The sequence below is a fragment of the Haliotis cracherodii genome, unplaced genomic scaffold (genome assembly GCF_022045235.1).
Source record: "Haliotis cracherodii isolate W230 unplaced genomic scaffold, xgHalCrac1.p SCAF_6, whole genome shotgun sequence".
NCBI lineage: Eukaryota > Metazoa > Mollusca > Gastropoda > Lepetellida > Haliotidae > Haliotis > Haliotis cracherodii.
The window spans coordinates 45,722,537-45,741,708 of NW_027266319.1; the positions used below are offsets into that span (position 1 = coordinate 45,722,537).

At 40.2% G+C, this 19,172-nt stretch overlaps 1 protein-coding gene across 1 annotated transcript in view; it reads right to left on the bottom strand.

The window, feature by feature from the left end:
* Positions 1–19,172, bottom strand: part of LOC139445621 (leucine-rich repeat-containing protein 74A-like) — a 582,304-nt gene that overhangs the window by 205,729 nt on the left and 357,403 nt on the right. Inside the window, exon 13 of the mRNA XM_071226790.1 lies at positions 17,160–17,264. Within this exon, the coding sequence (XP_071082891.1) occupies positions 17,160–17,264 (105 nt within the window). The remainder of the gene's footprint in view (positions 1–17,159; positions 17,265–19,172) is intronic.

Below are 19,172 nucleotides of genomic sequence, written 5' to 3' on the forward strand. Positions count from 1 at the left end.
CCTATTAATTATAACAGATACAGTCGTGCCCCATTTATACGGACTTCAGATTTCCGGAAACCTCGGTTCCCGGACGATTTTCATTCAAAACGAAATAATGACTATATAAATTTACCCGTATATACGGAAATTCAGTTTCCGGAACCGGACTGTCATTTTCATACGCAAAACATTGAAATGCACACAAAATTGTCTCACTTATCCGGACAATACACTTCCGCTGGTGGTAATCCTTCCGCTGGTGGTAATCCTTTGACTCGTGAGAAGTCAATTAACCAAGTGACACTGAGTTAGGTTTGAGACGAGCTTGTTTATTGTACATGTAATCCCCAAGCACAAGTTCGTGGCTTGTATAGAGACCTTGATTACCTATTACGAGAACACAGGCGATCAGGACAATTTGGATTTATTGTTTAAAATTCAAACCTCAAAATGTGGTAAAGTTCAAACCTCCATGACACACTTCCAGTAAGAAGCTGGTTTCAGTTATACGGAAATTCGTTTATACGGACGAATTGTGAAGTGATGCAAGTGTCCGTATAAACGAGGCACGACTGTACTGGACTTTACAGGTGATGACTTTACAGGTGATGTGATTGTCATTGTTGCAATGTATTTCTCTTTAAAATTATACAAGCTAAAGGTTTTAAATTAATAAAGCCGTGTCTGTAAAATTATCTTATCAAATGTACTTTTGTTTAACAAAAAAATCAAGCTCAAAGTTATAAATAAAATAAGCTGTGGCTGCAAAAATATCTAATGTTCAATACAAAATCCCAGCCTCCATCAACGGACAAAAGTGGGTGAGTATGGTTTTACGCCGCCTTAGCAATATTCCAGCAATATCACGTCTGGGGACACCAGAAATGGGCTTCACACATTATACCCATGTTGGGAATCGAACCTGGGTCTTCGGTGTGACGAGCAAAATCACCCCCCCCCACACACACACACACACACACCCCATTTGTTCAATCAAACATTGAAATAAATGAAATTATCTTGATTCTAAGATATTCTTAATTTTTTGGAAATACGCATTTTGTGCAGAAACAACAAAACATGATGTAGGTAAAAATATGTTTATTTACAACATCTTTGGAGAATTGAGGGGGCTACTTCGGTTGCCGGAGGGTCGTCAACCCTGGGTATGTTAGAGGTGAAGGATAACCTGTAGGTCGTGGACCCGCGGTTAGACGGCAAGAGAAATAACCTGTAGGTCGTGGACCCGTGGTTAGGACGGCGAGGACCTAATGGTGGGATTAGTTGCCCTGGGGTCGTGGACCCGGACATCCCTATGGACGGTTCCTGGTGTAAGATCGGGAAGCCCATGTAGATAGTGTCCTGCCGCCGTATGAATTGGGGGCTAGTCAGCTCATTTTGTGCTTCCGTACTGGCGATTAAAAGCACTGAATGAGCTGAAGGCCCAGCCTGTAGAAGGAGCTGAAGGGGCAACCGAAGAAGCCCCCCCTACAAGGCGGCAAGCAGGGGAGGATGGTGGGAGAGAATTACGGCGTGACAATAGAATTAACAAGAAAGACAAAGCGAGATCTTTGGGGTTAAATAGCCTCGAGGCATGAGGTCACCGGAAACTTTTCTGAGCATGAGTGGTTGAGAATATGATGCATTGTGGGATATGAAGCTAGTAACCTTATACATAACAGAAAAGCATGGCTAATGATGTGACGTGAAAATAAAATATAAGAAGTGACGGTAGGTAAATGTAAGACATAGGCATGTACTTGCTAGTGAAGAGTGTAATTATGGTGAGAAAATAACAGGGTATAATAGACTGGATGCAGAAGTACGCATATGACTACGTAGGTAATGAAACCTGTCGATATGACTAGTGTAAACTTTTTTGTCCCTGCACAAACTAAAATAATAAATTACCATTTTGTGCAGAAACAACAAAACATGATGTAGGTAAAAATATGTTTATTTACAACATCTTTGGAGAATTGAGGGGGCTACTTCGGTTGCCGGAGGGTCGCCAACCCTGGGTATGTTAGAGGTGAAGGATAACTTGTAGGTCGTGGACCCGCGGTTAGACGGCAAGGGGAGTAACCTGTAGGTTGTGGACCCGTGGTTAGGACGGCGAGGACCTAATGGTGGGAATAGTTGCCCTGGGGTCGTGGACCCGGACATCCCTATGGACGGTTCCTGGTGTAAGATCGGGAAGCCCATGTAGATAGTGTCCTGCCGCTGTATGAATTCGGGGCTAGTCAGCTCATTTTGTGCTTCCGTACTGGCGATTAAAAGCACTGAATGAGCTGAAGGCCCAAAGGAGGTTGGCAACCGAGAGCCCCCAATGAATAGTAGGGATATATATGTAAGATGTAAGGAGAAAAAGCGTAAAAATGTGAAAGTTACCAACATTTAGTGGCAGTGATGCATGTTACATCTAAGCATGCTTGAACTTAACGCCGTTGGCTACTAAACGACAAAGGTATGGCATCCTTGACCTAAATAAGGCCAGTGAACCAGGACGGGGGTCTTCACACTGAGTACATTGTAACCACAGTCACTGGCTCCATGCGAATGTCCATGATAGCATCAAGTCACAGTTAAAACCAAGTGTCAAAGTCAGAATGCACATTTGGACACGGCACAGTATGTGGCAGTAGTCACGCGCACAGCGTGGCTACTATCTGAGTCTGTAGTTCCTCCAGCACCACTATTACACAAGAGTACAGTTTGTGTCACATTGTACGAGATACAATATGAATGAGCTGCGCACCATGGAGTCACAGATTGCATCATAAATAGCACAAGTCACACTGCACTGGAGTCACGAGCCTGAACGTCACATAAGATGGGGTAAGTTACTATGCAGATTGCACTGTTGGTTAAACATTATACGTTACACAAGGAGATCTGTGCTTGTCTCAAGGTATCTTACGGGGTTCGAATGTACCTGGTGAAGCAGTCTGAACTCCACCTTCCCAGGGTTTTGATGAGATGGTCCTCCATTCTCACTTGTGCAGCCGTGGTAGCTGCGCCAATCCTGAATGAATGTCCTGAATAAGATTTTGAGCTCAAGCCTATCCGACACATGATGGTGTTGAGCCATCTTAGAAATGTAGTCCTCGTAATGGCATGGAAACAGCTGTCCACGAAGAGGGGATCGTGGGCCTGGGCCCCGCACTTGCGTCTTATGAGGATCAGTTGTGATAGGCTTCGAACCGGACAAGCTGGCTTGTTTGTGGCAAACAGGGAGATGGCCACTCCTAGTCGGAAAGGGTCAGTTTTTGAAGTTTTCAATGTGAGGATACATCTGTTTCTGTTATAATCACAGATGACATCTTGGACACATAAATTGACATCTGCATCAAAACTGTCTGAACAAGTGAACTCGCCACACCTGAGGAAGCCGAAGAAGGCAACGGTACACATAGTAATCATGATAAAGTCATTAAAAGGACCCAGAACGCCATTCTTCAGCAGAGTGATAATTTGACACAGAATGTTGTAAGTGATGGGTAGTCTCTTGCTTTTTGGTGGGGCTTGTAGTTTCTTGTATCAATGCAGAAGAGTTTGAATACGTGCGTTGGCGCCCAAGTTGGTAGAGTCGAAGAGTGTTGGTATTCCTGCTTGTAGGTAAGTATATCTGATGCCCGCCAGGTAAGTTTTAACAGTAGTATAGGATATCTTGAGCTTGCCGAAGCAGTGGGCGAGGAAAAACTGAACGTAGCTTTCGTGTAGCGGTGGGAGTCCTGGACATGTCCTAGAGAGCAAATTCACACTAATCATGAAGTTGGTGTAGCACTGAACACCGGTAGCATAGGTATCCTTTGTCTGTGGGGCAAGGGCTGCTGACCACAATGTGTCCAGGTGCCGTGTCAATTCCACATGATTTGAGAGGCTGGAGGGCACTGTATGGGTTCGATCTGGGCTGCCGGGGCTAGGGAGCGGAACAGGTCCAGCTGTGAACGAGAAAGAGCATCAGCTAAAGTATTGTGCGCCCCAGGGATGTGCTTAGCTAATACTATGAAATTTCCTTTAGCTGCCATCCATGTTAGGGTACACATAAGAGACATGACTTTTCGGCATTTAGATCTCCCTTTGCGAATGATGTGTACGGTGGCTTGGTTGTCGCAATGGAAAAATACTCTTAACCGAGTCCAACTATGTCCCCAAAGTACAGATGCTATTACGATTGGATACAGTTCGAGGAAGGCGAGAGAATGTTCAACGCTTAATTCTGTGAGAAGGTTGTCTGGCCACTTCTCTGAGAACCACGCTCCTTGAAAGTATCCGCCGAATCCGAACGAAGTAGAGGCATCGGTAAACAAGTCCATGTCCTGATTGGAGGTAGCGTAAGCATCATGGAATAGGGACACGCCATTCCACTGTTGTAGAAAGATATGCCACATGTGGAGATCTTGTTGGCACGTTGTAGACAAATGTATCTGGTGATGCAGTTTCTTCACTGATTTGGCGATATCCAACAGGTGAGAAATGAAAGATCTGCCGGGAATGATGACCTTACAGGCATAGCTTAAGTGTCCCAATAAAGATAAGAGTTCTCTCTTTGTACATTTTTTCTTCTGGGAGAACTCGTGAAGTAAGGCTGATATCCTGTCCAGCTTATCTTGTGGTAGGCTAGCTGTCATGGTGTTGGTATCCAAATTAATTCCCAGGTATTCCAAGGTTGTGGCAGGTCCCATTGTCTTCTGCTCGGCTATTGGGATGCGCATCTCTTGGAACAGTTTACGCAGGTTCATCATGGTTTGTTGGGCATCGGCTTCAGGGGAGTCTATAGTGAGGAAATCATCCAGGAGATGGAGAATGTGTTGAATTCCATAGTTATGCTGCAATATCCAGCATAAAGCTTCTGACAGAGTGTCAAACAATTTTGGGCTTGATTGACATCCAAAGGCCAGCCGTTTGTAAAAGTAGTACTTCTGTTGCCACTTGAAACCAAAGAAAGGTATAAATGCATTTGCTATCAGGACTTGTTTGAAAGCGTCCGAAATGTCAAGTTTACAGAGTTTGGCGCCACGCCCTTGATTAGAGATGATCGCGATAGCGTGGTCGATTGTCACATAAGAAAGGGAACACTGATCTTTGTCGATGAGTTCGTTGATGCTTAGTATTTCTGGTTTGTCATGGGGGGTCTAGAATCAGTCTCTTCTTCTGGCTGTATTTACAGATGGCCAACCCGAGGGGGCAGCCTGGTCTTTTCTAGCACTGTAATTGTTGTTGCACTCTATGGAAGTTGTAGGTAGTGGATTAATTAAAGGGTTGAAACCGTATCTTAGACCATTGATCAAATAGTTGGTGAACTGGATATCCGGATGAAGAGCCAGTTCGAGTTGTAAAAGAGCGTGGTTAATAGGAGTGAGTGAAGATGATGTGGGCACTGTTTCCATGGGTATGGCGGATTCATTAGGGGTGGTATCCAGTCAAACCTTCTTCCTCTTGTCACTACAATTGTTTTTCCCATGGCTTGGCTCCTTGCATGTTAAGCAGACGTGCTCAAACAGACAGTTTCTTCTGGCGCAACCCTGGTCATTGAAATTGTTGCAAATTTCTTTTCCGTTGAACCTGACCTTGGGACGTCCCCTGATATCGGCCTTGTCTTGTTGATATCCTTGCGGTCTGTCGGAGGCTGGTGTGTTGAACCTCCGTGGTTTGAACTCATGGCAATGGTCGCTATCATGTGTCACACTATGGCAGATATGACAAGACTTGGAGGTTCTTGTAGAGCACCTAGTGAGAATTCTTTGATCAGGCATATACCACCTGATGGGTTGGCCTTTCTCAGCATAGGAGGCCACGCGAGAGGCAAACAGTTTATGGTAATCGTAGTGGTTGCTCTTCCCTGGGAATTGTTGCGCCAGATGTATTACTGTCCTTTCGTGAGCATCCAACTGGCGCCTGAGTTCATCGTTGTTTTCACAATAGATGTTCTTGAATGTGGTGAAAGCCACAATGAAATCTGGTAACAACAGGGTTCTTGATAAGTTGCCATGTGGGCTATCTTGACTTAATCCCTTTTCGCCGTAGTCTATGTCTTGTAACAGGAGAGCTAAATTCACATATTTACCGGCTTTGATCTTGTCCTTGATCGCTTCTGGCACTGTGTCAATCGGGGGCAGGCTGTCTGAGGGCACCGCTTGACGCATCTGGTGTGGGGCTCTCTTTGCATTCTCTTGGCGCATGGCACAGATAAGTTCCTTCAACTCTCTGACCTCGTCTCTCAGGTTTCTATCCGCCATGTTGGATTCCGGAACTTCCGTCTGGTTACTGCGCAGGTAAGAGATGGAATGCATTGAATACCTATTAATTATAACAGATACTGGACTTTACAGGTGATGTCTTTACAGGTGATGTGATTGTCATTGTTGCAATGTATTTCTCTTTAAAATTATACAAGCTAAAGGTTTTAAATTAATAAAGCCGTGTCTGTAAAATTATCTTATCAAATGTACTTTTGTTTAACAAAAAAATCAAGCTCAAAGTTATAAATAAAATAAGCTGTGGCTGCAAAAATATCTAATGTTCAATACAAAATCCCAGCCTCCATCAACGGACAAAAGTGGGTGAGTATGGTTTTTACGCCGCTTTAGCAATATTCCAGCAATATCACAGCTGGGGACACCAGAAATGGGCTTCACACATTATACCCATGTTGGGAATCGAACCTTGGTCTTCGGTGTGACGAGCAAACGCTTTAACCACTAGGCTACCCAACCGCCCCCATTGTCATTGTTGCAATGTATTTTACTGTTACCAAAAAATCACCCCACCCCACCCCACCCCACCCACACACACCCCATTTGTTCAATCAAACATTGAAATAAATGAAATTATCTTGATTCTAAGATATTCTTAATTTTGTGGAAATACGCATTGAATACCTATTAATTATAACAGATACTTGTCCGAATAGATCACTGAAGTCTGGCATCATCCTACTGTGTGGTTGGTGGCATTGTGTCGTCTATTTGGTCCTTTTCGAGCATCCATACAAAACTTTTCCCAGTTCCGCGATTTGGTGGAGTTTGCCTCCTTGTCAAGTCCAGCACGAGGCCGCGCGACAAATGTAAATAATGAACTTCTATGTTTAATATGAAAATTTTGATAAAATGGATTACAAAATTGCATCAGCTATAGAGAACGCGAATAACCATAAAGGTTAGTGAGCACGGTTTATTCCGTTCAACTTACATGACACGTACTGCGATAACCGAGAATGCACGCTTCATGCTACGATAAGCCGAGAGCCGCGACATGACCCAAGGCTACGATGTAATTTTCAAAAAACTCACATGTCTCCTACATTATGGCTACATGTAAGTCAACAGGAACATCAAATATCCGTTTGTAAACATATTTACAGGAAAACAATGATGGCATAATATTTATTTGCCGTATTATGTCAATTTCAATCATGCACAAATATGACCTGTCCTCACCTGCTGAAAATGTCGGTCGAAAATGAGGCATGTTACCTCCCTTTTGAGAATTTAGACCCAAACCGGCCAGCAGCAAAACGGACCATAATTCTGACGAAAACTGTTCATCAAAACGGACCAGTGAACTACCAGATTGAAAATAAAGACTATAGTTGTGTCATAACATTTTAAAGTAATTTGCAAGATATTTACTCTGGGCTTCCCGCCTTATATCTGTAATAATGCCGATGTTACGCAACCAATGCGATCCCGTCTCAACCCAAGCCGAGTCGGCGCGCCCGTCCTGAGCGGGGCTGGGTCTTTGGCTGCGTTTGATTGTCCGCAAGTGGGCCCTGCGGCAGTAAACTCCCTTCATTCAGTCACTGAGGCTCATTCGCTTTGCACTAGGTGGTATTAAAACTGTCATTTTTGTGTCCAATAAGGCCACAGCATTGTGAAAGCACCATTTATCGTTCGCTCAGTTCCTCGATTATGTTTAAATTGTGTATGCGCATGGAGTTAAAATTGAGTTCCAGATACTATTTAAATGCCAAGGTCGTGCATTCGTTTTTCCGTACGTTTGTGCGTGCGTGCGTGTCACTCGTAGCCCGACATTGTGGCTTGCATCTTTATAATTATCTATTATTCCGCCGTTTTTTGTTCAAGAGCTAGCAGAAAAAAACACTGGCTCAATTGTGTTGAAATTTTGAATGCGTTTGCAGATAGTTAAGTACTAGATACCACACAAATTCCTTGGCCGTGGGCCCAATGACCAAGGGCAGATAACTGAAAAACAAGTAATTTTTAAGGTATAGTTTGCTCTATTGCTCCGCAACCACTGGTCCGATTACTTTAAAACTTTGCATGTATCTGCTGCCTATGGTGCTTGACACCTTTTGTTCTTTGTCTTTGGTCATTGGTCACGTGGTTTTGCAACCATATGGGATTCAAGGTTTTTCTTTTGATATATGTCTTCAAATCCTCTCAACCCACTGCAAGAAATGCTTTCAAACTTTCTGAGAATTGTCTCCATGCATAACACATCAAACTCCGTTTGCCGATTTTGGATATCTTTGTTATTTGAGGCCATATTTGATTCAGAGTTTTCAAAGTGCCTTTGGGGTACCTGTCTTCAAATGCATACTCCCCTGAATCCACTGCATGAAATACTTCCAAACTTTCGGAAAATTGTCCCCACACACAACACAACAAACTAATAGCCGTTTGTCATATCTGTTTTAGTTTAGCCATAATGGATTTTGGTTTTGATATTCATTTTCACCGAAACTTTACTTTAAAGATCATATCTTGTAAGGTTGTTGACAGAAACTATATAAGTTTACATGAAGTTGGTGTGCCATATTCATCCTATTGTTGATGCATCCTATTGTTCTTGGTTGCATGCTAAAAGTAACACTGCTTGGTGGTAATATTTGATTAATATTTGGGACACCCCTGGAACACGCCAATTTAGTAGCGACGATGTGCGGTGACTATCTTTTGACGTCGTCGGTACAAGCAACCCCTTTCAGGAATCGAACATGTGCGAGGTCGGAAATGGGTTTAGAACAGATTTCTGCACACGACATTTTCGAAGCGGCGATACCCTGCAAGTGGTGCCTACATTTGACGAATGTGGTACAAGGAAACCCTTTGAGGATTCGAACATGGACGTTTGTGAACAGTCATTCCTTTATCAATTGGCACCAATGACGTCATATTGCAAGGGGCATAAGCCATGGTGTGTTTATTATGGAAATAGAACTCTCTGTAAATGTGAAAAATATGAACCGATTTTATGAATAAAATAAATTTGATACGTGTGATATTTTAATTGTTTTGCCTCCGAAACTACTAGGTAAATACTTTTCATGATGAAAAAGTACAAGAAAAATAGGTTTATTTTCGTGTGAACTTGCCCTTTAAGCCCATTCATATCAAGCAAAATTAACAAGGAGTTAGATGATTTATATAGTATAAAATACCAGCTGACGATTAAAATGTCATTGAGTAAAAGTAACGCAGACGATAGCGCTGAATATACCGAACCTTATTTCCGGGGCAATCAAGAAGTTATAACCGAATCCGATACTATAAGCACATCATTAGATACATCAATTCAGATGATACAAGAAACATTAGAACGTTGGACTAATAGAGGTTCGGGTTGGAATGTGGATAAAATCAATAGTTTATATTTAGATATAGCAAATTATATGCCTTTCAAAGGTGGAGCTTATATAGATTTACCCTTGTATTATAAAAAGTAAAAAGCCATAATTAATGTAAAAAATAAAGGCGATGACTGTTTCAGAATGATGATAAGATCTGCAATGTTCCCTGTAGACAAACATCCGGATAGACCTTCGAGCTATCCCCAAAACGATGGACTCAACCTTGATGGTATAGACGAACCTACACCAATCTCACAAATTGATAAGGCGGAAAAGCAAAATAATTTAGCTATAAATGTTTTCGGACATTCTTCTAAAGGAATTGTTGTACACAGGATAAGCTGCGCCTCAGAACATATTTCCCAGGATAAATTCATTTCTGATCGAAAAAGATGGTAAATATCATTATACGTGGATAAAGAGTTTAAACAGGCTATTATGCAATCAAACAAAACATGCAGGAAAGAAATATTTCTGTGAAAGATGCCTGCATTGGTACAGCAAACAAGATCTATTAGAAGCGCATAAAGAAGACTGCAGAGGTGTTGGACAGACTGCTATCAGGATTGATATGCCTAAAGAGGGAAAAAATATATTAAAATTTGGACATTATTGTAATCAAATGCCAATATGTAATTTACGCTGACTTCGAAGTACTTATCAAACCTATAGAAAATACAGAATGAAGCAATCAAGATAGTTTTACTTACAAAACTCAAGAACATATTCCTTGTGGGTTTGGATATATAGTTGTAAGGTATGATGGGAAAACAAACACTCCTGTGATTTACAGAGGTCCCGATGCAGTAGGAAAGTTCCTAGAATATCTACAAAATGAAGAGAGAACAATCAGGGAAAAATTATCGCGTAAGAAACCCATGTGTATGACGAGGGATGCTTGGAGGGCCTATAAGAAGTCAACTAGTTGTCATGTTTGTAATAAACCTCTGAATGGGGATTCCGTAAGAGATCATTGCCACGTCACGGGTAATTATCGGGGAGCCGCGCATAACGAGTGTAACTTGAAACTAAAAATGAATTCTCAAACAATACCCATCCCCGTTGTGTTTCATAACCTTAGAGATTATGATTCTCATCTCATTATGCAAGCTATCTCAAAGACCGACGGCGGCTTAACGTGCATTCCTAATAATATGGAAAAATACATATCATTCTCGTTAACTTAAACTATACATTATACGAACAAGGATGGGAAATCTAGAATAAAGCAAAGTAATGGGCTTAGATTCATAGACTCCGTACAGTTTCTGTTATCTTCCCTGGACAATTTAGCTAATGTGAACAATCCCGATGACTTTGCAATAACAAATCAATATACCGGTACTGATCAGATAACACGTCATTTGTTGTTGAGAAAAGGTCTATATCCTTATCCTATATATATATATATATATATATGGATGGTTGGTCTAGATTCGATGAAACTAAATTACCACACCTTGAATCATTCTATAGTAACTTAACAGAATCTAAATAACCGATGCCGATTATGAACACGCTCTGACGGTGTGGGATAAATTAGGTTGTAAGAATTTAGGCGATTATCACGATCTGTACTTAAAGACCGATGTACTGTTACTCGCCGATATATTCTAGATATTTAGAAAGACATGTTTAAAACAATACGGCTTGGACCCGGCATGGTACTATTCCAGTCCTGGACTATCATGGGATGCATAGTTGAAGAAGACCGGTGTAGAACTAAAACTACTCACCAATATTACGATATGCACTTGTTTATTGAGAAAGGATTAAGAGGTGGTATATCGATGGCGGCTAAAAGGTATTCTAAGGCTAATAATAAATTAGTGGAAGGATATGATCCGAGTAAACCAGACACACACATATTATATCTCAACGCCAACAATTTGTACGGATGGGCTATGAGTCAACCTTTACCCCTGGGCGGGTTTGAGTTGGTCAATGTGAATGATATCAAAGTGAATGATATCCCCTCAGATTCCGATAAAGGGTATATACTAGAAGTTGACTTGGAATATAGACCATAACAGTTATCCGCTAGCTCCCGAAAGATTAATGGTTAATAAAGATTGGATGTCAGAATATCAACACTCCTTGATGGGTAATACTAGGTTAGCTAACGTAGAAAAACTTGTACCAAATTTGATGGAAAAGACAATATATATAGTTCACTACAGAAATCTCCAGTTGTATCTATCGTTAGGTATGAAACTAAAGGAAATACACAGAGTTCTAAAGTTCAATCAAAGCCCTTGGATGGAGCCCTATATAAGGCTGAACACAGATTTAAGAAAGATGGCTACCAGCGATTTCGAAAAGAATCTGTATAAGCTCATGAATAACTCAGTATTTGGTAAAACTATGGAGAATCTAAGGAAGTGTGTTGATGTTAAATTAGTCAGGTTTAATGAGGAAGAAAGACTCAGGAAACTTATAGCCAGTCCGGCTTTTAACAGAAGCAAGATATTCGATAACGACTTAGCCGCGTGGCATATGCAGAAGAGTAATATAAAATTCAACAGACCGGTGTACGTCGGTATGAGTATTCTCGACTTGTCAAAACACTTAATGTATGACTTTTATTACAACGAACTTAAGAAGCAATATGGCAATAGATGCGAGGTGTTATATACCGACACAGATTCTTTGTTGATGGAAATACAAACCAAGAATGTGTTTAAAGATATGGCAGAAAAAATAGATATGTACGACACGAGCGATTACCCAAAAGATTATCCATTGTACAGCGTAGTAAATAAAAAGGTGTTAGGTAAGATGAAGGATGAATGTGCTGGGACTCCTATAGCGGAGTATGTCGGATTAAGACCTAAGATGTATTCTATAAAGAAGTCCGATAATGGAGAGATAAGGAAAGCTAAGGGTGTTAAGAAGTATGTTGTAAAAAAACATCAAACACGAACTGTATAAAGAAGCATTATTCAACGGTAGCAAATTCAAACACGAGATGAACTCTTTAGAAGTGTCAATCATAGGATATATGGATTAAGAATGAACAAGACATCATTATCCCCCTTAGATACAAAGAGATGGATTGATAAGGATGGTGTAACTACCTATGCTTATGGTTATGGTGGTAATATTGTATCGTTGGGAACTATGAGCAACTCTTCTCGTACATATGTCCTGCCCGGTCCATCTTTAAGATAATAAAGAATAGGCTCTCCTTCTTTCATAACCGACCGACGCATGTTATATGTCTTATGAGACCAAATCGGATCGGTTGCGCGACGTAGGCCTCCTTCGAGTTCACCGGGCTGGTATAAATATCTTACGCTTACTCTATCCGAAAGTTTTTGTTCTTTGCCTCTTCACGGTGCTGAAGATTTGGAAGTCACAGATTTCATTTTAATCGCATCAGATGGTTTCTTTCCGATTAATCTCGTTACTTCATTATTTAGCGCTGATACAACAGCTGATAATCGTGTCACCCATTCGGTTGATCTTAATCGATCCGATTTAATTTCGATCCCATACTGATAGCCAAACAAACGTTACGCTAATGTCCGGTTAAATCTTTCAACGATAGCTTGACTAGGGTGGGCCTCTTTTTCACCACGCCTGATTTCGACGTCGTGCTTTGTTAACAGTTTAGTTACTGATCCCATAAACTCGCAACCAGGATCTACTTGAAATAACTTGGGCCATTTTAGTGGTCCGCGTTTATATATGTGGCTCAGTGCATTAGCTACTTCTGTTGAATCTTTCGAGGTTAATGGTTCAGCCTCTTTGTATCGACTAGCCACATCCACTACGGTTAAAGCGTATTTATATGTTTTGCGTCTTACCTTATCATGGGGAAGAAACAAGAGGTCAGCCTGATGAACTTCATTCGTTGTAAAAATATCAAACTTCTTCCTCGGTATATAACGCGGTGCCGGTAAGTATATTTGCCACATCGCTTGTTTCTTTAACCAATCCTTGGCTACATCTTTAGATACCTTTAGGCTAATTTTTGTATTGCTCCTCGTGGGCTATAGTAAATTTTATTCATTATTAATTAATATTGATGTTTCTTTTAATACGACTCATGACGATCGTTGATGTGCATCATCCTTTTGACATAAAAACTTCCATCTGTAGTGGTTGTATAGGTATATAAATCTGACTCCAGTGGAAGTGAGCCAGAATCACCATTACCTATACTACTCTGTAAATAATTGAGTCTGGACCAGACAAAACAGCGACTGATGTCAGTAGCATTGATCCACACAATTGGGACACAATGATATGCATCAACCAAGTCAGCGAGCTTGACCACCAGATCCTGTTAGTCACCTCATATGACAAGCACAGACCTGTCAACCCTCCCGCATTTTGCAGGAGACTCCCGCAATTTGATGAAATCTCCCAGTCTCCCGCAAGATGGAATATTTCTCCGCAAAACAGCATTCTTCATTATTTAAAAAATTCACCTCCATTGTCCCGTGAGTAAAAACAATGAGCGGGAAGTTTGCGTCCCGATCTGTCTGGTAGGCTCCCGGATTAGCGACCCTTATCACAGCCACCCGCAGGGGGACCCAGATGAGCCTTTGTCCAGTAATCAACTGGTAATTAAATTCATATGGTGAACGATTGAACAATGTAAACTGTTAAGAAAACACCTGTTAAGGTGCCTGAAGGGTTGAACTTGAAATGAAAAATCAGCCAAGTATTCATCACTTCATGAAATGAACTGTTGTCTTCATGTTCTTAGTGTGTTTATTCTTCCATAATTTAAGAACGTAGATACATATGGCCGGTCCAGTTATACATGACTTTATTGGTTATCAGATTTGTCAGAAACTTTGTTAAAACATCAACATACCTCAAAGTTACGTCATTGAAATCTTGGAAATTAAAACAAAATATGTCCTGCAGACGTCTTCAGAAACAACACTATGCGTGATTGGTTGATTCGGTAGTCGAAGTAACAATGAGTTACACGATCAGGCTTCCTCACACCTAGGATTTCAAAGTCAAAGTTTAAAGTGAAACTTATGAATTTCCTTTTGACTGACATCATGACTTGTGTGCACAGAAAATATCAAAACAGAACTTTACCAAATTTCGCGAGAATGTATCATGTGATTATTTTACACGATTTGATTGGCTAATAGTTTGCTTGCGTGCCAGATCTGCAATCTAATTTGCATACAACAGTACTAGTCAACCAATGAGATCAATACACGTCAAGGTCAGAAAGGTCAACAACGACAACGAGACTCATTTCATTCATAAATTGTAGTAAAACGTAATAGTACTTCCAAATATGGCATACATTTCTTGGAATGGAATAACGTGAACATTTCTAGGAAATTTAAGAAGCGAAGTAATGGGACTGTCAACAGACTACCGCAGACAGAAAAAACCCAGTATATCTTATTGAAATTAAGGGTGATGATGTTGCGTCAGGATAAATGCATTTGATATTTCTTTGGCGAATTTTGTAACCAACATCGCGCCAAATACTCAGAAAACCTGCATCGTAACAAAGCCTGACAACTGGTCGGATTGAACACGTCGTCAACTGGTCAATCTACCGATTGTGAAATTTCAATATCTGTTTGCGTTTATCTGAGATGATCTTTGAACGAAAGTTATATGGGCAGATTGTGCTGGGTTTATTTTTGGAGGAGGAAAATGCAAACGGAAATTAAGCAAGCTGTACGTATAAGAAACTTATTGATTATTTATTGTTTCAAAATATTTGGTTTTCTTTGTAACATTATTAAAAATAAAAGTTGGAAATTATCTTATCTTCACTGTCTTAAAAATCTCCCACTTTGGAGGCAAATCTCCCACATTTTGAAATCAAATCTCCCACATTGTCATGATGAGGGGTTGACAGGTCTGCAAGCATAGTTGCCTTTAACGGCAGGCATGGGTTGCAGAAGACCTATTCTACCCTGTATCTTCACTGGGCACATGGCTATGTAAGGCTTGATACTGGTAGTAGATGTAACTGGTTATGCCATTCTAAATATAACTTGAGAACAAGGTTTTGAATATACTTAATATACTGTATCCCAATTTTAAACTGAGTATATATATATATCTACCTTTGCATCCGATATAGGGAGACACACGATAGTATATCTAAAGTGTTGTGTCCCAAGTGTTGTGTTGTTCGTCACTTTTGCGACCATCATGAGGACACTATTGTGTACTCATGATCATATAGTTCATTGTTAACACTTCCTCCCAGTATCATGTTGTGTCTTAAGTTTTTTAATCTTCTATGTTACCTTGTTATATAACTGTATCAATCAAAATAATAGGTAGGCAAATGTATGTCATTACGATTCTTAATCCATTATAAATAACTACCACATCTTTTAAATAGCTGTCAATGCTACCTTTCTGTTTATTTGTGGTTCTGTCAAGTCTTATGAAACCTCTTTTCAAACTGATGTTGTCAGCTGAACTGGCTCATCTAGCTCATCATCCCTCTGGTCCCTGCAGGCTCTGTATCAGAAATTCAAGCCTTTGTCTATTCATCCCTACCTATGCTTCAAAACTTCATCTCCAAGAATCAACGATATCTTGTCTTTTTACAATACAAGCTCTAGCTCCAAGTCTATCTCCAACTCTCTCCTGATTAATGTGTTCTGTCATTGTGTGCTTTATGAAATTATAATCATTATCCTGCCCCTTTTCGAGCAAGGAAACTACAATTTCTTTACTCCCTGCTTCAAGGAGAATACTGTCTTTTTATAGTGTTCAAGATGAGAGTGCAGGGGCCCAGAGCCCGGTTTATGGAAATGTATCTCCAAATGTAAACAATGCTTCTGTCAAAGAAGTGGTACAGATACCAACAAGTTAGTGAGCGTCTTCTAACACCCGCTTTTGTTTTAATCATATTATCTGGGAGATATGGCCATCAACTGCCAAGGACTGCACCAGCTGGGTGGCTTTGTTGCCTCTCAAGCTCCTCAGAGTTCTCCTCATAACCATTGGGGTCAGTAACTGAAGCAGATTCATATCTTCAGGAAGGCCTCATCTCGCTCTTATTTAGGAAGAGCTAGCATTCGAGAAACTGCTCCCCAAAATGTCTGGAAGAGGTAGTCAGTTGTGTATGTGAAGAACTAAACAATCCCCTCACAGTGGAACTCTCTATACAGGAAGGTAATGAAGGTGTCATAGGGAATGGAGTTTGGACTAAAAATAACCAAAGGTAAAGGTCAGTACCAAAGCTTGATATTGTATGAGCACCTCAATCAACACTACTATCTGTAACAAAACTACTGCTACATACAATTTGTTTCTTTCTGTGTTCACTGAACACCTTAGAGCTTTATCCTCCCATCCAGCCTATTGATTGAAGTAAAGAAGTTCCATTAACACCATATATTGTATTATTTTGTGAAACTTTTGAAGATCTTTACTTCGAGATCTTATCCTTCCAACCTCCCCACTGTCGGATGCATTCCAAACTTTGTCAAGGAATATCAAGGACTATCTGAAGTCACAATAATCTTGTACAACTTGCCCTGTCATAGGTGGCTATAGACTTGGGTCAGGTAATAAAAAATAGATATCATTAGTTCCTTGATCTGGTAAAGACACAAATGCAACTAACCGTATGTCTGTGGTTTGCCCCAACTCCACTGTGCAAGATGATGATGTTTTTTGCATCCTCCAGTTGGTGAATAGTGCGGACGTTGTTACCATTTATCGACAGCTCCTGAGAAATATAAAGACCCATTCATGTAACAAGGTCATTCTCTATTGTTAGAATTGTTTATATAAATGACTTATTGTCCTTATCAGGTGACTTTAACTACAGTATTTTAAACTTTGGTCAAGGCTGGGAGTGGCATGGACGTCAGGCTCTGGGGATCAATCACTACATTGTGTTGACCTGGTACATTGTTGTTATTGTTTATAATGTCAGTAAAACTGTCTCAACAACTTTGTATCATGAAACCTTCATGGGTATTGTATTAGTAAGATGTAAATACATACTATATGTATAAAGCAAATAGTGCCATGGCACTGTAGCTCACCTTGATATATAATCAACAGTTTAAAGAACAATGACAGACACTGAACAAAAGATATTGTCAGCATTGATATTCAAATATATTCTGCATACATGCTGAAGGCTAACGTCAAAATGAAATGAACTGAATAAAATATTATGTAATCAAAGGAGGAACACATGCCAGAAGTTATATTCCCTTAGTCTGGCAATTTTCAAAGAAGTTCATGGAGACAAATATGTGTTTTGAAGGTTAACATTTTTATATAAACAGGCCTTATGTATGTGTTGAATCTCATGACAAACTAAACAGATACCAAAATTCATAACAATTTCGCACTAAAAATGTCCATAAATACTTTGTCAAAATGGCTGCCTCTTGAACAAATTGGGGTGCCATAATTGGTGGTAACAAGCTGCTGAAGTTTCAGCTTCATTGGTCCTGAGGTTTTTGTGGTCATTATGTTTAAGGAAATTCATTATGAGAGAATTAAGAAGTAAAGGTCAAAATATGAAAAAAGGAACCTAAGCATTGCATCCCACTACAAACAACACACATTCCAAATTTCGTGACATTTTGAAAGAGAATGGATGATAATGGTCATTAGAAATTTCACTATTCAGTGTGGCCAAAGTGCAATATTGAAATCAAGGTCAAAATTTAAATTATCAGTACAAATGGAACATACATGTTGAGCCCCACAACTAACTGCACGCAAACAAAAGTCATTACATTTTGAACATAAAGGCCAAATAATGGCAATAAATCACAGAGTATTTACCATTGTTAATAATTCTAAGAATACTACCTCTATTTCATCATTGCAATTAGTAGTATAGGTAATGGGGGTTCTGGCTCACTTCCACTGGAGCCAGATTCATATACCTATACTGCTACTACAGGTAGCATTTTTTATGTGTAAATGACTATGCGATTCAACGATAGTCATGAGATTAAGTTAAATTGACTCCAGCTCACCACCACCTGGAGTCTATGATATAAATTTTTATAGGTAATGGGGGTTCTGGCTCACTTCCACTGGAGCCGGATTTGTATTAAACGAAACATCAATATTAATTAATAATGAATAAAATTTACTATAGCCCACAAGGATATTGGAAAGGAATAGGAGCAATAAAAGAATTAGCCACCGCGGCTAAGGTATCTAAAGAGGTAGCCAAGGATTGGTTAAAGAAACAAGGGTTGTGGCAAATATATTTACCGGCACCGCGTTATATACCGAGGAAAAAGTTTGATATTTTTACGACAAATGAAGTTCATCAGGCTGACCTCTTGTTTCTTCCTCACGATAAGGTAAAACGCAAAATGTATAAATACGCTTTAACAGTAGTGGATGTGGCTAGTCGATACAAAGAGGCTGAGCCATTAACCTCGAAAGAATCAACAGAAGTAGCTAATGCACTGAGTCGCATATATAAACGCGGACCACTAAAATGGCCTAAGCTATTTCAAGTAGATCCTGGTTGCGAGTTTATGGGATCGGTAACTAAACTGTTAACAAAGCACAACGTGAAAATCGTCCGTGGTGAAAGAGAGGCCCACCGTAGTCAAGCCATTGTTGAAAGATTTAACCGGACACTAGCGGAACG